Raw genomic sequence first — 19,051 nt, forward strand, 5'->3', positions numbered from 1 at the left:
GCTAGTTGCAGCGCCCCCGCCACCACCGCGGAGCAGAGAAAGGACCGGGAAGCCGAACGTCCATGTCTGCGTCAGAAAGTGGTAATTGCAACACCTCGACACAAGGAACGTCTCATTGCTCACATAGGAGAAACAAAAACTCGATCCAACCCCACGATTGAACTTGGAAAAATGTTGCAGGACCATTGTAATGGCAGTACACGATGCTCAGAGCATGCACCTTTGTACATTCTTGCTGCTATGCATATCTCTCCAGCTGACGTGAAATCGCAGCCTAACGCTACTGAATGGCTTTTGCTTCGATCACTGAGCTGGTACTAAGTTTGCCACGCATAGATTTATACGCTGGTTGACAATTCAATAAGCTATATAGATAGTACGCACGCATAAGGGCTTTGTTTACCTTGACTCTGCACTCATGCAGTCGGCTCCATGTGATAACAATTTATTGAAACGCAGTAGCCCCAATAGAAGTTGCCATATCTACCACTGCTCCAGAGGCACCATGGCCAACTCCAGATGATTGTTCTGTTGCGCCTTATCACGGCTCATCTCAAGACATGTGTGCACGTACTAATTTGGGAGCTCTTGAGATTCTAGCGGTACGACAGACCATGCGTTCGACCCATGCGGTAGATGCACGCATGTGTGTCACGATTCTATTCTGGTATGTGGTTCCATACCTTGACGCAGGCCTCCCGCATGATGTTCCTGTAGATGATGACCTCCTGGAGCTCTTTTACGAAGAGGAACTCCCGATCGCAGTCTATCCAGTCGTATATCATCTTCAGCAGGTTGTTGAGGAGTCGAGCCTCATCTTTGGGGTCCGCTGAACTCGGTCCATTGCCGCCGGCCGGCGTCCTATCAAGCAGAAGGGCGCCCAGCCGTTGCGTGAAGCTGTTGCGAGAAGGGGCCACGGCGTCGCATGCTGACTGGCTAGCATCCGCCAGAGTGCGCATTATCACATCAGGCACGACACACGGAAAGCTCTGAATGCCTCCCTCTGACGCCTGCAGCTCGTAAGTGACCTGCACAATGTCCTTTATTACCTCCAGGTGTCGCCGAATTGCCCGTGCTACTAAACAAGAAAAGTACACAGAAAGCGAAGGATTGAAGAGATCCTCCAAGAGAAAAGAATGTCGCTCAATCCAGTAGCGTTTCCACTAGTATAATTACTGCAGACACTCGTCGAAATTTTCTACGGAGCAACAATTTCTAATAAAGGATTTTTTTTCATCCCTTGTCAATAGCACGGGGTTCCCACCATATGTGCACGCATGAACACTTGAAATGTCAACAGTAATCACCTAACATGCATGGTTCGTTTTTTTATGCGAAGCATTTGTCAGTGAACTTCGGTGACTTTGAGCATATCTATCTATCTATCTATCTATCTACCTATCTATCTATTATCTATCTATCATCTGTCTATCTATCTATCTATCTAGCAACCTACAACATTTAGCTCTCCTGGCCGTTTCGATAATAATATCAATACCAAAAATGATATGGCATAATATGACTAAATGAAGACAATAACTGACTAGTCATAACATGAATATCATGACATGTATGTTATGAATGTCATGACTTACATTTCATGGTCTTGCTGCTTCTATGACATTTTGCAAAAGTAGTATTGTATTGCATGACTGCATGGCGAACACAAGTTACAGACCTAACGTGGAAATCATGATATGCCTGTCATGATTTTCATGTTATGACTCGTCATGACTACACGCCATGCTCATGGTGCACTCGCAGACGTTTCGCTAGTTCCACATACACCAAGTTTGTATTACGTGAATAGACTAAGAAGGTAAATGACACATTTAAACATAGTAACCTTGATATGCGTGTCATGAAAAAAATGACTACATGCTATTCTCATAGTATGCTTGTGGCCATTTCACTAGCCCCACATATACCAAATTTGGTATGACATGACGTGAATAGACGACGAAGGTAAATGACATGTCCAAACATGATAATTATGATATACTTGTGATGTAATACATGACTATATGCTACGCTCATAGCGTGCTCGCAGCCGTTTCGCTGGCTGCACATATTGCGTCACGTGATACTAAATTTGTTACCAGGTGATGTGAATAAACGACGAAAGGAAATGACATTACAAGACATAATAATGCTGACATAGACGTCATTTCAGACATAATTTACGTCCGCCTTGTAACTTTGTGCTCACTTTCAATTGACATATCAACCTTCCTCAATCCTGCTTCGCTTATTACCGATTCCCACAGTGCGAGGAATCTACCAATTTTTTCCAGAAAGTACCGGTTATGTTATGTTACGTTAAACTATGTTAGCATAATTTCCGATCGCAAGCCTAAAGAGCACCTAAAGGTATTTCACAATCACATAGCTGACCGTCATGGCTACGATCAGCCATAGGTCAGCCAAAGGTTATTTTATATCCACATTTCATTTGTTTGACTGCGCAATACTCACACATTGGCGGGACCCTATAAAAATAGTATGACGGCATTCATGCCTTGAATCTCAAAACGCCCCATACCGCACAACGCCCACAACACACTTTCTTATTTTTAAATTTAATGCCCAGAATAAACGCTTATGTGCTTCAATAAACGAAAATGACAAAAGTGAAATAGGTCTTCGTAAAAACATCCTATCAAAAGTGGTTTTCTTTTTGTAAATTATTGCAAAGTCTCGAAAAAAATTCTGAACCATTTACACTGGTTCTTTCAATAACTAAACAAAGGGTTTATTTACTTCAGTGAGAAGACATTGAAAGCTTTTTCTTCTCTGGTCTATGCAGGAAAAATCACTGTTTTCTCTATATACCTATGCAAGCACTGACGTGTGCTCATAAACTCAAGCTCTGCAAGCAAACCTCGGGCTCGGCCCAAAGCTGCAAACACTGGCTCTACCTAGTTTCACCAAGAGGACTGGTTAGACTTCAGGTTCAGTATGAACGCCCGGCCTAAACCTAGTGAAACCACTGTGCTTAGAACCACATTTGCGGAATCTATTCGGCAAATAATACAAAATAGGCACGATAAGGGCAGTGAACAGTTGGAGGACGTCTAAAGGGGCCATGACATGGTCGCTAAAAATTTTTACGTTTTCGCGAAAAAAAAATTACAGGGCCTACTGTGCCCGCCAGCAGCTGCAATTTTTTCATTGCCTATGTAACGTCATGCAGCGGAGTCTTCATCTTCTACGAAAATCTCTGCAGCTTGAATATTTCCATTTGAAGGCCAAGCTGAACAAAGCTGAAATATCTCAATTGCACGCGCAGTCAATATCCTAGTCGCGCGCCGAAATGAGGACGTTGACACACAAAGCAGCTTGTGAAGTCAAGGCACGAGAGTCATGACTGCGCCAGTGTTTCACGACTACCGAGCTGCTCGCGTGCTCATAGAAAGTTAAGTTATAAGGGGCATGACTAAACTCACTAAAATATCGTCATCACGTTTGTGAAGGAGTACCCCACAATACATCGTATGAAAAAAAATTGTACTTATTATGACCCCTTTATTAGTGCACTGACCATAGTTTTCGCAGCCGAATCGGTCCCGTTCTAAAAGTCTTCTGTATACAGGGGCAGCTCTGACAATTATGAAACTGAGGCAACAGTACATAACTGAACATGAACGGATGGTGCAAACGTTTAAATAGCGTAACTATACGGTAGTCTTGGGGCGTTATACCCCACATATCAATCAACGTTTAGGCAGGAACGAGGAAGGCACGTAACACACGCAAAAGCGCACACTCGCGACCAAATTTTATTCTTCTGAAAGCTTAGCTTGAGAATTCTCAAGCATGCACACAACAACACAGAAAGCGAAATAACCATCTCTGAAAAACATCGTTTGATCAAAACCTAACGTTCAAAAAACCATACTCATTTTGATAAGGAGTTACAGAGGGAACGCTGACACCAAGATCACGAGCTTTCTGTACGTATAGCCTACGCCAGTTCGCGTGGCACCTTGCTTTGCTCTTCCCCAAAATGCTTGCGTTGCCTAGCAGTGGTTTACCCCTGCAAACCTCGAAGTGATAAGACCCGGCCCCGTCCTTCAATAGACAGCGTGGGCTATGCTAGTCAGTCATTATTACACCGACCAGTCTGGCCGATGTAAGTCCGGCCGCAGCTCAACAGAATCTTTTAAATTAAACCAGTTGAACATTTCATGAAACAAGCTTTGTTCGTGTGTTCTTTCTCACAATCTCTTTCTCTTAGCAGACGACAATCTTGTGTCATCTGCTAAGACTATTTCTGTTGTGCAAGCTTAGAAAGGGAACTGAACACTGCGAAGAAGTCCAAACACCCATTTTTTGTTGTTGTTCATCTTTCTTCATTGTGTACATTTTCTTTGGTTAGTTTCCGCAAGAAAAGTTTATCTGAGTTTACCCACTAGCCTATTGCTTACGTGACCAGACGCTCAGGATACGGTACATGATGCAGTGATTGTAGGGTACAGTAGGAACCGATACCTGTTTTGCAATACATGCTTTTTTTCAATGAACCTTAGTTTATCCGCCCATTTTCTACGCTCTTGGGGGCTTCGCGTTTCATTAAACAATAAACAAGTGCAAAACAATTCAAATAGTACCTCGTAAGCGTCGCTTTTAGAAACTATATGTGATAGATTTATCACCCGCGACGACACCAAATTTTCTGCGATACAAATCTCCATCTATATAGTTAATGCACTTACGTGGATACGTCTTTCTTACTTACAAAAGTATGGCCACAGGGCACAACCTGAGTCAGCGGGAGTACAACAATACCAGCTCTTTCCATCATTATGAAAATATTGATGAAATGGGCGAACCTGGTACCACGCCGGGGCCTTCAAGTTCTCTTGCAGTTGGCTGGCAGTGTGGGAAAAGAATTCCTCGCGCGTCTTGCGAATCACGTGCTCCACTTGGCTCTCGAGAACCATACACACGTCCGTGGGGTCGCTCTTCTCTTGCACGAACATGCTGAACTTGGACACCGCACCGAAAAGGGCTTCGCTCTCACTGTCGATGCGGTACGACTTCAGCAGCGCCCGAATCTTCATCGCGTACCTGCATGCACGGAGGTGCTGCCGACAACACTGCCATCGCACGTGATATACTTTCGACTACACCATACTGTTCCAGGACAGCTAAAGCGCCTTAAGAGGAATGTTAAGAGCGACAGAAAATTAAACAATGCGAGACACGAGAGAAAATTGGGTGGTGTGCGGAAATCATATGTATTGGTTCATATCACCCAAAGCAGGCGGTAAATAAAGAGAAAGGTGGTCGTCCTTTCATGCAGCTGCAGACGAACTGTGCTGTAGTTTCAAGTGCATTGGCATTGTTTTGTGATTAGCCGTTGTTTGTTTTACATAGATAAGTAGGCAACCACACGTATGAGGTGGGCTCAGTTCGAAATAGTGAGTCCACACTGGCTAACAGTATGAACTTTGGCTTTCTATGACTAATAAAGGTACGCAGAAGATTGTTCACCAATACGCCTGCAAATAGCCTCTTGGAAAACGCGTTAGCGATTCGACTTCGTTTTACACCGGTGAATCAGGGAGAGCAAGGCATGCTTGCAAAAACCTGCAATCAGCAAAATAAATTGTCCATGAGCGAAGGTGTCCTCGTGAATTAGGGTTCACGCTATTTTGCGGGTAATAATGGGAGAGTCAAATCAGCGTGAAAGGTCATTTACGAAAAAAAGAGCGTTGGTAATTCGGGCACCGAAGTGGTCCACGTAAAAATTTCTTGCTTTCAATTATTTTTTCTTGGTTTCCGTCGTGAAATATGCGGCAAGCACCGCAGTGTTCCCAGTCATTCGAGACCAAGAAGAATAGGGAATGCACTAGTATGTATTATGTATTTTTCGCAATAATCATGGCGCGTTTTTTTTTCATAGGCATATAAACGGCGGCACTATCACCGCAGCGAAACGCTACGCAGACATTTTCTGAGTATCATGTTCGGTAGGAAGTCCTGGCTTCTTTCAAGAAAGCTCCTCGTCCTTCCAGCAGCAACCGCGGATCAGGTAACGTGTTCTCTACAACGTCCAGGTGCTCGGTGCTCAGCTCAACCTGGTTAGAGAAACCGCAAATTATTTATACTTTTACGTAGTACACAGTTGCCTGCGTTCACACTAGTGAACTGTGACGTAAGAAAATTGTAGCAATTGGTATGCTCTCAGATGTTCGGTTCCTATCATGAGTGGATGACTTAAAGAGACACTAAAGTCGAATACCAATTTACGTCAAAGTAAAATCTGAATGTATGACAACGTCTAATACAACAAAAATTATCAACAGAAGCGCTTTATTTATCAATATATTAAGGCAAATGCTCGAGAATTCATGCGCTACGCGTAGGACATTCGCAAAACGATCCCGATTACGTGAAACGTACCACATAGTAATTCACTAGTAATCAAACTAGCTGCATAAAATCAGGAACCTTCAATGCATCGAGATGTAATAAAATGCTGCTTTTTTATCTCTGATTCATCAAAAAAGAACCACCGGACGTTATACTGTAGAGAACGGCACGAGTTGCTGAAAAGTCCAGTTTTCGCTTGGTTAAACTGGAGAGGTCATGTCATCTAGCGTGGCCCTGTTTAACTATGCAAGTTTGTCATCTCAGAGGCCATGCCAGGCAATCTTTCAATGGTCATTGCAGCTGCTGTGTCTCCCGTTACTTTCGTTCTGCCGGGCAACGTTGTGTATGGCCGCGGTGACGTGAAACGATTCGCTGTAGGCGGGTTATTTGAAGTGCGCTCATCCGTTGCGGACCTCTAAATCATAATTTATTTCAAAATAAGCTCTTTTTTGGCACAAAAGTAACCCTACGAGGTTTCTGGGCCACCATTTCAACAATCAACGTCCACTTGAAAGTTGCTTTTGGTGTCCCTTTAAGACAGTCTATTGTGGTTTTGGGACGTAAACCCCACAAATCAATCAAGACAGTCTAATGCCATGGCCATTTACAGTGCGCTTTTTCATCGCAACCATGGTAAGGCTATCTTATCAGGCGCGTTCAGATCAAGCTGCAACATTATTTAATTTTCGTGAAATCAACAGTTAGTGACCAGATATACTACTGAAGCAAACTTCACAATAATTCCGAGGTACATTTCTAGTTAACCAGTACCCACAGCTAAAGAGTAAGCACTTTTTAATTAACCAGTATCAGTTCCTCAGAAAATCCCCCATCGATGTTAACAGTGTTGGAAAACACGTGCAATGACACGCGTTAAAATGTCTCCTCAAGAACACTCCCATATGACATGACGAAAAGAGCCACCCAATCGTTCACGAATCTTAATCCATCCTTATATGAGCGCCTTTGAGCCTTTGAGTAAAAGACCTTTAAGGCGACTTACTTTTTCTTGTGGTGTGAGAACGGTGAGACAGAGCGCGAGGTGCTTACCTTCTTGCAGTTCTTGTACAGCTGGCCAAGGACCTTTCGCGAGCAGTACGTGTTCTTAGCGCCCTGCTTCTCTATGAAGTCCGGGTACATGGGTGGCTTCTCGGAGTTTTGCAACCCTTTCAAGTCGCCGCACTTTGCAAAGTTCAGGTTGACCGAGCACTTGCGCACCAGATCGCGGCAGTGGCGCGAATCGATGCCAGCGTCCAGCAAGTCCACTCACACGAGGTGTACATTCGCTATGAGGCCGATCTTGTCCCCCTTGATGTACTGGCACAAGAACTCAATCATGTCCTGCACCTGTAGGGCAACCTTTTTTTCGTCGAGCATGCTCCAGACCAATCACAGTTCATTAATCTTTTTAGACAAATGTTCGGGTAACGAGTGTCACAACTTTCTGCAGTGAAATGGTTCCCGACTACTTATGACGATACGAAGAACGAGTGCGTAACACGTTCTCGCGTTTCCTTCCCCTCCCCTTTTTTCAGCACTGATCCGCCGATCGCGGGAACGGAATCCCGGTCATGACGGCCCCTTTTTCGATGGAGGCGAAAATCTTTTGAGACACTTGTGCTTAGATTTAGGCCCAAGTTAAATAGAACCCTAGGTGCTCAAAACTTCAGAGCCCTCGACCACGGCGTCTCTCATAATCATATGGTGATTTTTGGGACGGTAAATGCCAACAATTCTTTTTTTTTATTTCAGCACAATTCATGATGTCATAGAATATTCAAGTTACTTGAATAAGAAATGAAGCCTCGATTGGGCTAGGGTACCAGTAGTGAATTGTCTCCTACCTGGCTTTGCGATGCGGTCACCCACCCAGTCAGCTTTGTCTCACATGTATATCGCGCGCTATAATCTGATTTTCTTTTTTGTGTGTTTTGTACTGCGCAAGCGGAGATAAAAGCGTTCATCTGACAAGCGAGAAATTTCTATAGACTTAATGCGTGATTTACACGTGTTTTATGATGAAATTTGCGACGAGAAGAAAACAGTGCCAGTAAAAATGAGTAGTGAAAGCGAGATAAAACGCCAATTTCTCGTCACTCTGCAAAAGTGGTTTAGAAGCAGGAAAAGTGCTTAACACGTGCAATTTTCTCTACAAGGTCTCAGGAACGCAAACAAAAAGGTATTTGTCTCTGTCTTCTTTACAAGATGCAGAGCATATAAAGCTCGATATCGTGCTCTGTATGTCTCCTGCAGCGTGTTAGCAGAGGACATACGAAGAGCTGTAAAGCCATCACCTTCGCGGACGTATAGACACATCCACTACTAATCTTTTATTGTTTCCTGTTAGACCAGAGTGAACGAATTATTGCATCTCGCGTAACTGAAAGAAATGTCGACGTGAACATTAAATGAAAAGAAAGCCACTCGCCTGAATCGGTGTTTTCTGCTCACGGGGTGGATCACTGTAGTAGTGCATCGAGCTGCAGTATGTCTTGAAGATGAGATCCGCATACCACAGCACAGAGTACTCGTCGCCATAGAGGTCAGAGCCCGCATCAGGTAATAGAGAGGTGCTGTGTTCGAAACTGAAAAAAAAAAGGTTTGGTGCCATACGGGTAAGCTTTACAAGCGGTATTAGTTGTACGTATATTAGGCAACTTAACCAAGCACGATACATTCAACTTCGCACAGGGGTTTGCAGGATAGCAGGAATTAAGTGCATTGACACTTTGTGTCAAGCAAGTTCTCAAGTAAACTACGCTGAATGACTGGCATGATATAATAACATGCAGTCTTCCTTCATTTAATGAAGCAGCAAAACGTAGGGAGCTCGATGAAGCACTGCAGTCAAGTTTTCTTACGAGCTACACACGTACATTATCTTTTCGAAGTGACTTTCCAGGTAACCAGTGCTGTATGGCGCACACAAAGTTTATTCAAGCACTCAGCTCGGATGGAACGGCTCATCGGTAGCGACGCGACGACTGCTGGCGCTTTTCAGCTTCTTATATATCGCGATGCACAGTGCTCAACTCGGCTGTCTATAATGACGAAGCGCCGTGCGAGAAACAGCACGGGTGACATCTGCTGTCGCAAATACGCCACATCTGAGCATGCGCGGCGCCAGTGATGTACCTGCCTCGCAATACTGGTCCCTGTTTATCGCCGCGGATGCAACAACCGCTTTGGCCATTTAAAGCGCTCTGAGCGATTTCGCGAACAAAAAACAAGAAAGAAAGACAAAGTAAGACCATTGTCGCATCGATATGATATCACGACGCGAGAATATATGTTGACAGTGATTCGACGGCCAAAGCAGCCATCACGGTTGCGGAGAAAAAGAAGGGTAGAAATTGCAGGGCAGGCACATCATTGGCGTCGTGCATGCTTAGATGTGGCGTTTTTGCGACTGCAGATGTCACTTATGCTGTTCCGCGCGCGACTTTCCGTCGTTATAGACAGCCGAGTTGAGCACTGTACGTCGTTCGAACGAGTGCGAGTTGAAGCTATTGTAAGTCCTTTTGAACGTACGATAAATGTTCAGAATAAAGGTGCACGATGCTTTGGGACAGTTGAAAAAAAACGATGCAAATCCCCTATATATATATATATATATATATATATATATATATATATATATATATATATATATATATATATATATATATATATATATATATATATATATGCATATAATCTGGTTAGTAACGGCAAGCAACTCGAAACTTGCAGCGCACACCTCGAGCAGAAAGTGCGCACGAAATTAGCACACACAGGAAGAGCGCGGGCTAACTTCTGTAACATCTCAACACTTAAGCCACGCTGTACAAACAGAAGGCAGCACGACACGAGCGCAGGCAAAGCAGGCGCCAATAACTGCCACAATTCTTCCTGGGTCATTGGTCAGCAGCGCGTTCCTTTTGTAAACGCTGCCGTGGCAGCATGCGAAGGGATTTTCGTCCTCTTCTTAATTACGAGTCTGATAAGCGCGCGCGTTGAAGAGACGGCGTTTTGTGGATGCTACAAAAAAGTGCGCTCAACGCGAGGCCGTCAAGCCATCGCGCCACTGATATCGAAAACGCATTTAATTTTGGAAGTTCTGAGGACTGTGAAACTATCGTGCCAGTATATTTTAGGCACTATAGCCAAACAGCATATGGTGTACATTAATGGCTTGCATTGCAGGCAATGTACGTTTTCCGCGTGTGGTTCTCGCCACGCTCTGAGAAACGAGAGGTTGCTAGTTCAATTCAGTGTGGGAGTTGCTTGCCTACTAGTTTTTTTATTTGCAGTCTCTTGGTATATTTTTCAACGTCACTTCCCTGACGTATGTACACGTCAGTGCAGGCACGTTAGACCCCGGCATAAAACACGTTCCTGGTAAAATGAAACCACGTGAGGTAATCTGCCCCATGTAATTAATGTCTCGTATACAGAAGCAGCTAACGCACAACATGGCCTTGAATGGCGATCTTAATATTGGCAGTGGCTGCCTAATTTCCTGTGAATGTTCACCGACATGATGTGTTGCGTTACTGTTAGATACTAAAACGTTTTACAAATATATTTTGCACACCACTGATTGCGATGATGCCCTTTTTGCCCTGATAAAGGAGTTCATATTTTAAAGGTTTCTAAGAAAAATGCTTCTTTATTGCGCCATTCAGTCGAAACTGGTGAAACCTTCAGAGCCGATACCCATGTATTGGAAGGGTACGGACAAATGCAAACCCACCAATTACTGAGGCTTTTTTTAGGCGTCTCGAAACTACGTTACGCCATTTCGGAGAATCAGTATTATTACTCTCTTAGACCATTTCAGAACGTAGCATCCAGGAAGACACACCCTGGCTGTATCTTCGTTCACCCATCAAGTAATCAAATCATATTTGCATTCCGTCTCACCCGCGTAAAGTATCTCAAATGCTGTTTACCTACCCGGGCTCACTACGGTAAATATCAACTTTACTTTTTCGACAGACGTAGCGAGAACGTAATATCATTCCTTCTAGCGTCGGGCTCAACACAGACCAGGGTAGGGATCCGGGATTTGTGTTTTGGTCATACTTGGACGGGTTGAGTGCACAAAAGACACGGACCATAGGAATAGGCGTACACACACAGGCGCTACTTACAACAACAGTTTGTTTCCTTCACTGCCGACTGATGTACCTGCTTTGGGCACGATGGTCAAGTGAAAAATAAATAATCATGTTTTTAACGAAGATACAGTATCGCCATTGAATCCGAAGTGGACATGCCTCGAAGAGACAGCTACTCAATATGCAAACGCGGCTCACAGAAAGGCATTCAACACACCATGCGCAGAAACGAGTATTTATTGATACTCGTAGGAATAGAGAAGGCTTCCTAACGGATGCGTCACCAAGCCTCATTCACAAGCGAAGAAAATCGATATTTTTGATGACTACAATGCGTTAGCAAACCCGCACTCGTTGCGAGTGCCTGTAAACCTGAAGCCAATATCCTAACGAGTTTCGTTCATCATCCCGACTTCCTCAGCAATTTGACTATCACGTTCGTGCACGAGGCTAAATCTACAACCACAGTACGCTCGTCTTCGGACATTCGCATTAGGAAAACGCAGCTTAACGTCCTCAAAAGTCTATACGTAACGCCCTGTCCAAGTATGACGATTATGTGAGAGCGCAGACTCACACCGGTAATTCGAGAGAAGCAAAGCTTTCACTGTGTAATTATGTATTACCGCGTGCAGCTTGCGTTTCGACAGCTGCCACCACTACAGTTCGATACAGCTTTAGGAGTCGGCGGCATATCCTCCTCGAAGGACTAATGGGTGCGCATATTGTGTCTCCAGGCTGAGACTGTGAGCCAGATGGCGGGTGGCCTTTACAAAACACTGCCACACAGTAAGCTGGCTGGAGCTGGTCGTTTGTTGTACTCGACAATACCTGGATGAAAGCGCGATGCAGAGAAGCGTGCATACGTAAAGGCAAGGCGCGCTTACCCACCATCTCATCTGGATGCGGTATGTCTCCCTTGGCCGGAAAGACAATGCAGTCACGCACGTGGTGCAGCTGGGGCACGTTCACATCTGTCAGCTTGCCGACGTCACCGGGATGCATACATGGGTTCTTCGTCACAATGACGTCACCTGCAAGCATATCGCCGGTGGCCGTTGTGATAGTAATATAGCGTTTCATAAGATGGCAAAGAATGGCTTTGGGAAGAACGTGGAATAAGTATTCGATCATTGAACCCTATTCCATTCCGTTGGTGAAGTGCTTGCTGTGCTCGGTTGCTGCCACTAAGGCAATTGCAGATTGGATCCTGTCCGGGCGATAACATTTCGGCAGGTGCTGCGTGCCGAAATCGCGTGTATTGTGCGATGTCAGAGAAAAGAATAACAGATCGTTCAAATTTCGGGAAGCCTCCACCACGGCGAGCCTCAAACATTTCGTGGCTTTGGCTCGTAAAGCACCACTTATTACCTATGCGGAATTGAACAACGGGCTTCTCCGTCTACGGAAACAGAATCAAGATGGTCACTGCGCCACAGATATCTGCACTAAGGGGGCGAACACGAGATGGGTCTGCGCTTCCTGCTCTCGCAGGGACGTAACGATGCAGTTTAAAATATGTATGCATTTTCATTCACGGCGCATTAGTATTTCAGACCTAGTTGCCTCCGCAGGGCATAAATGCACGGCAGCATTGTTGACACGGTACCAACTGCTCTAAAAGAGTGATAAGGAGGGCTATTTGGCATGTTTCGCCTTCTTTCGCGTCACATTACGCCTAGCGCTTCACCACAACAGCCACATTAGTACGCGAGTGTCCCTGATGCGTCCTCATTCGACCAGCAAGAGATACGATAGTGGAAAGCACAACGCACTTACTCGTGTCTGTACACGAAGCTAGGCACCGAGTTGCCGCAAGACAGCCAGAGACACGTCAGTAACGTGTCTTTCCGGGGGGGGGGGGGGGGCAGGAATAAATGCAATTTTTCGACAATGTTTTCATTTGTCTTGTAAGGCTAGTTATTTCCTTCCCTGCCAATTTGTAACAGCGAATGCTTCTCTGTTTCTTAGAACATCTACGATATTTAATATCTTATTGAGAGGATGCTTCTTTGGTTCCAAGAACATCTATTTTATTCAATATAATATTGGGAGGGTATCTGTAAACTTTACTCGGTTTATTAAGACGGTACACGAAGAACCTACGGAAACAGAATCAAGATGGTCACTGCGCCACAGATATCTGCACTAAGGGGGCGAACACGAGATGGGTCTGCGCTTCCTGCTCTCGCAGGGTCGTAACGATGCAGTTTAAAATATGTATGTATTTTCATTGACGGTGCATTAGTATTTCAGACCTAGTTGCCTCCGCAGGGCATAAATGCACGGCAGCATTGTTGACACGGTACCAACTGCTCTAAAAGAGTGATAAGGAGGGCTATTTGGCATGTCTCGCCTTCTTTCGCGTCACATTACGCCTAGCGCTTCACCACAACAGCCACATTAGTACGCGAGTGTCCCTGATGCGTCCTCATTCGACCAGCAAGAGATACGCTAGTGGAAAGCACAACGCACTTACTCGTGTCTGTACACGAAGCTAGGCACCGAGTTGCCGCAAGACAGCCAGAGACACGTCAGTAACGTGTCTTTCCGGGGGGGGGGGGGCAGGAATAAATGCAATTTTTCGACAATGTTTTCATTTGTCTTGTAAGGCTAGTTATTTCCTTCCCTGCCAATTTGTAACAGCGAATGCTTCTCTGTTTCTTAGAACATCTACGATATTTAATATCTTATTGAGAGGATGCTTCTTTGGTTCCAAGAACATCTATTTTATTCAATATAATATTGGGAGGGTATCTGTAAACTTTACTCGGTTTATTAAGACGGTACACGAAGAACCTACGGAAACAGAATCAAGATGGTCACTGCGCCACAGATATCTGCACTAAGGGGGCGAACACGAGATGGGTCTGCGCTTCCTGCTCTCGCAGGGTCGTAACGATGCAGTTTAAAATATGTATGTATTTTCATTGACGGTGCATTAGTATTTCAGACCTAGTTGCCTCCGCAGGGCATAAATGCACGGCAGCATTGTTGACACGGTACCAACTGCTCTAAAAGAGTGATAAGGAGGGCTATTTGGCATGTCTCGCCTTCTTTCGCGTCACATTACGCCTAGCGCTTCACCACAACAGCCACATTAGTACGCGAGTGTCCCTGATGCGTCCTCATTCGACCAGCAAGAGATACGCTAGTGGAAAGCACAACGCACTTACTCGTGTCTGTACACGAAGCTAGGCACCGAGTTGCCGCAAGACAGCCAGAGACACGTCAGTAACGTGTCTTTCCGGGGGGGGGGGGGGGGCAGGAATAAATGCAATTTTTCGACAATGTTTTCATTTGTCTTGTAAGGCTAGTTATTTCCTTCCCTGCCAATTTGTAACAGCGAATGCTTCTCTGTTTCTTAGAACATCTACGATATTTAATATCTTATTGAGAGGATGCTTCTTTGGTTCCAAGAACATCTATTTTATTCAATATAATATTGGGAGGGTATCTGTAAACTTTACTCGGTTTATTAAGACGGTACACGAAGAACCACAAATGTACGACGCAAATGAGTGAAAACGACGTTCGTGGACAACTGAAATGGCCACGGACCTTCGGAAAGGCGTGGTCTTTGTCCACAATTGTGCCGCACTCGTGAGGTTGGTGACCATGGCTTCCGAGGTAGTGGGAAACGTTCTATTTTCGACCTTACTTGGGGTATAATTGAGGCATGAGCGAGCCGACTCATGCGGCGCTCAGCAATGTCGTTTCAAATTTAGGCAGCGCCCGTGCCTTTAGAACAGCAAAGATGATATGACCGTATCTAAAGCAGCTGCCGCACTCAGTCTCTTCGTACTCACCTCAACCAATGTCTGCGCGCTGTCGTATAACTCTTACAAGGTGAAAGCTGTCGAAAAGCTTCAGCTACTTCCCGCGATACTGGCATCAAACTTACTGCCTATTCCGCATTTCATTGTCCGTTACCAGCCAATCTTTCGGCAAAACAATTTCGTAACCTCCACTTGGCGGAATTTGTGGGGACGGTACGTAATAAGGAATGAATTCAAATGGCCTTTCGGTTCAAGATGTGGAAGCTTTGAGCCGCCATCACATCGTCAACGAACACACGAGAGAGAGAGAGAGAGAGAGAGAAGTAAACGTTTATTTTGAAACAGTGTTCCGAGCAATGCGCGATGTCACCCTGAGGTAGGAGGGCTCCTTAGTCCAGGAACCCTCTGGCTTCTACTGCCCGGTTGGCCCTGGCGACGAGTTGTTGTTGCTCTTCCAGGTCCTCGAGGGCGAGCTTCGCCTCCCACGATTCGGTTATGTCTTCGTTCGTTCGTCCTGCTTCGTTATCAGTCGTGTGTTGTTGCAGATTACGTCTGGCAATACACTGGCATGCAAGAAGCAAGTGCGCCAGGGTGTCCGGTACGTTGCAAAGCGGACAAATAGAGCTATATCTCGTTGGGTAGAGACGGTGCATTAAGGCCCCATGTGTGTATGTGCTGCTTTGCAAGCGTCTCAGTATTACGCTTTCCTCTTTTGTAAGTTTTGGGTGTGGTGGAGGGTATATTCGTCGCTCCAGCCTGTAATGCTGGAGTAACGACGAGTAGGTGTTTTGAACAACTTCCGTCTCTTCAACGACGGGTCGAATGTCCTGTGTGCAGGGGGCAGCCCGACTGACGTGCTCGCGGGCAGCGGCGTGGGCCGCTTCATTTCCCTGCAGACCCTCGTGTCCTGGCACCCATAATACCCAAGTGTATGGGAGTGGAGTGCTTCGCCATTTCGAAATATTGATGGCATTGGCTGAGATACGGCCCTTAGCGAAATTCCTGCAGGCGGCTTGTGAGTCCGTGAAAATCACCGGGGAGTCTGTACATATTGTGGTTGCTAGAGCGACTGCCGATTCTTTCGCGGCGTCTGAATTGAGTGCATTGACCGTGGCTGACGCTAATTCTCGGCCTTGAGAATCGACGAAGCTGACAGCGTACGCGTTTCTATGCGGATACTTGGCTGCGTCAGTGTAGCGGGCATCCGGGTCTTGCTTGAACTTTCGTCGAATAGCGTTAGCTCTAGCCTTGCGTCTACTTTTGTGGAAAGTAGGATGCATGTTGCGTGGAATAGGTGCGATGGACAGCGACTCTCTAATGTACAGCGGGATGCGCTTTTTCCGGTCTGCATCGGCGATGAACGTGTCGCCGTAGTTCAGATACCGGAGCACCGACCTCCCCGTGGGCGTCAGCTTGAGCCTCTCCAGCTGACAAATCCTATGCGCTTCAATAAGCTCTTGCCACGTGTTGTGGACGCCCATCTTTAGGAGACGTGTTGTAGAGGCCATTGGCGGAAGTCCCAGGGCTACTTTAGTGGCCTTTCTGATCATGATATTAAGTTTTTCAATTTCAGCGGTTTTCAAATTTAGGTACGGCGTGCCGTACGTAATGTGGCTGGTTAACAGAGCTTGCATTATACGTAGCGTTTCGTGCTCTTTGAGTCCGTTTCATTGATTCGCGATCCTTTTGACGAGGTGCGGGAGTTGTGATAGTGTCCGTTGGAGTCTCGGTATGGTGGCAGCTCCCGATCCATTCTTGTAGATGTGAACTCCAAGCACTCGCAGGGTCTCGACTTTTGGAATTAAGGTCCCTTTCAGCGTTACGCTAGGGTTGGGCTCGTCGTATAGAGGGGTTCTGCCTCTTGTTCTCGCTTTGAGGACGAGGTGCTCGGATTTCTCGGGGGCACAGCAGAGTCCGCAGTCTCTGAGATACCGTTCGATGGCATCTACGGCGGTTTGTAGGCAGGTCTCTTGTACCCCAGTGTTTGAAGCCCTGGTCCAGAGCGTGATGTCATCAGCGTAGATCGCGTGCCGTATATCAGGTATTTTGTCGAGAATGTTTGGCAGATTGATCATAGCCACTTTGAAAAGTAACGTCGAGATGACCGAACCCAGCGGCGTTACTTTTTTCGCTAGTTGGAAGCTTTTGCTGCGGATGTTGCATATGCCCACAGTTGCTGTACGGTCTGTCAGGAAGTTTCTGACATACGTGTAGGTTCTAATGCCGCAGTCAACGCCTTCGAGGTTGTTGAGGATCGCGTCGTGGCTGACGTTATCGAAGGCCGCCTTGTCGTCAACTCCGAGTATGGAGTACTTACTTCGATGGGTGAGGTGATCAAGGAGGTCTTCCTTGAGTAGTAAGAGCATGTCGTGCGTCGAAAGATGTTGCCTGAAGCCAAACATGGTGTCCGGTAGGTGTGCACTATCTTCCAGGTACTGGGTTAAGCGGTCGTGCACCATGTGTTCGAACAGCTTTCCCACACACGAGGTGAGAGAAATCGGGCGCAGGTTCTCGATGCCGACTGGTTTGTTAGGCTTAGGGATCATGGTGATTTCCGAGTGCTGCCATACCGCAGGTAGCTCTCTTTTATCCCAGCAGTCGTTGCAATAACGGAGAAGAGCCGTGGTGGCCTGGTGCGGTAGGTTGCGTAAGTGCTTGTTGACAATCCTGTCTATTCCGGGGCTGGTATTTCTTGTCAACTTCGTTAGGGCTGTGTGCAGCTCAGCAAGGCTGAAGGGCCGGTCGAGTTCAGTGTTTGGTGCGCCAGCGTATTCTTTGGTGTGAATTGAAGCCCTAGTGGGTGCATCGCCACAGAGCTTCTTTTGTAATTCTTCTAGGAGGTGTTCTTCTGTACCGGCGTAGTTTCGAATAAGCCTCTGAAGGTGCTGTTTCTGTACTGCTTTGGAGGGTTGCGTGGCTAGAAGTGTGCGTAGCAGATACCAGGTTTTCTTGGTGCTCAGAGTCCCCTGCAGCTTGTCACAGAAAGCATGCCAGTTCTGCCTGGCCAATCGGTTCGCATAATCTCGAGCTTGCTCAGTGAGGAGAGAAATGCGTTTCCGTAAATTTCTGTTTAGATTTTGCAGCTTCCACCGTTTTAGAAGTCCTCTTCTAGCCTCCCAAAAGCCTCCCGTCGACGGCGGGTGTATAGACGTCAAGCTGTATGTCCTTAGTGTAGCGTTCGGCTATTTTGAGCACATTCTTAAACCAGTCTTCAATGTTGATTATGGTGGTTTCAACGTCAAGGTCATTCCTAAAGGATTGCCATTCCGTTAACTGCGCTATTCCAGTCTTGGTCTGTTTACGAGTGTGCGCAACGGAGAGTTGGAATATGTGATGATCACTACCTAAAGTTTCCGGTAGCACACTCCACTCTGCCCTAGTGACGTTCGCCGCAAATGTAAGATCTGGATTTGTATCCCTGGAGACGCTGTTCCCGATTCTCGTCTTCTGAAGAGGGTCGTTCCACAGGGTTAGTCTGTGATGTTGAGCAGTATTATGCACTCTAGAACCCTTCCTCGTGGTGATATGATAGCCCCATGCCGTGTGAGAGGCGTTAAAGTCTCCCATTATTATGATCTGGTGGCTATTTGTGCGCTTCCTGATTTCTCGTATGAAGTGATCGAAGTCTGGTAGTTGGTCTCGTGGGGGGCTGTATATATTGGTTATGAAAAGACATTGCTGCGTCTTTCATTCCGGCAGAATCTCTATTAGGTATGTTCTATTTGAGTGTCCTCGATTTCGTGTTTTTGCGTTGAAAGTGCTTTCTTGACAAGCATGGCACTTTGATGGGTT

General features: G+C 46.0%; 1 protein-coding gene across 1 annotated transcript; it reads right to left on the reverse strand.

Annotated features, from left to right (window-relative positions):
* Positions 1-514: 514 nt before the first annotated feature.
* On the reverse strand, positions 515-7,712 carry LOC142768721 (uncharacterized). Its single transcript, XM_075870730.1, has 3 exons — positions 7,429-7,712; positions 4,833-5,070; positions 515-1,028 (listed from the first exon to the last, which is right to left on the reverse strand). The coding sequence occupies exons 2-3, from the start codon at positions 5,061-5,063 to the stop codon at positions 660-662; spliced, it is 600 nt and encodes a 199-aa protein (XP_075726845.1). The 5' UTR covers positions 5,064-5,070; positions 7,429-7,712; the 3' UTR covers positions 515-659.
* Positions 7,713-19,051: the final 11,339 nt, after the last annotated feature.

The sequence above is a fragment of the Rhipicephalus microplus genome, chromosome 8, assembly GCF_043290135.1.
Source record: "Rhipicephalus microplus isolate Deutch F79 chromosome 8, USDA_Rmic, whole genome shotgun sequence".
NCBI lineage: Eukaryota > Metazoa > Arthropoda > Arachnida > Ixodida > Ixodidae > Rhipicephalus > Rhipicephalus microplus.

Bases quoted from the DNA above. Each gene is read 5' to 3' on its own strand.
- LOC142768721 (XM_075870730.1), bottom strand. From the start codon at position 5,063: ATGAAGATTCGGGCGCTGCTGAAGTCGTACCGCATCGACAGTGAGAGC. The intron at 1,029-4,832 runs GTTCGCCCATTT...GACATTGTGCAG, and splicing joins AGGCCCCGGCGTGGTACCAG to GTCACTTACGAGCTGCAGGC.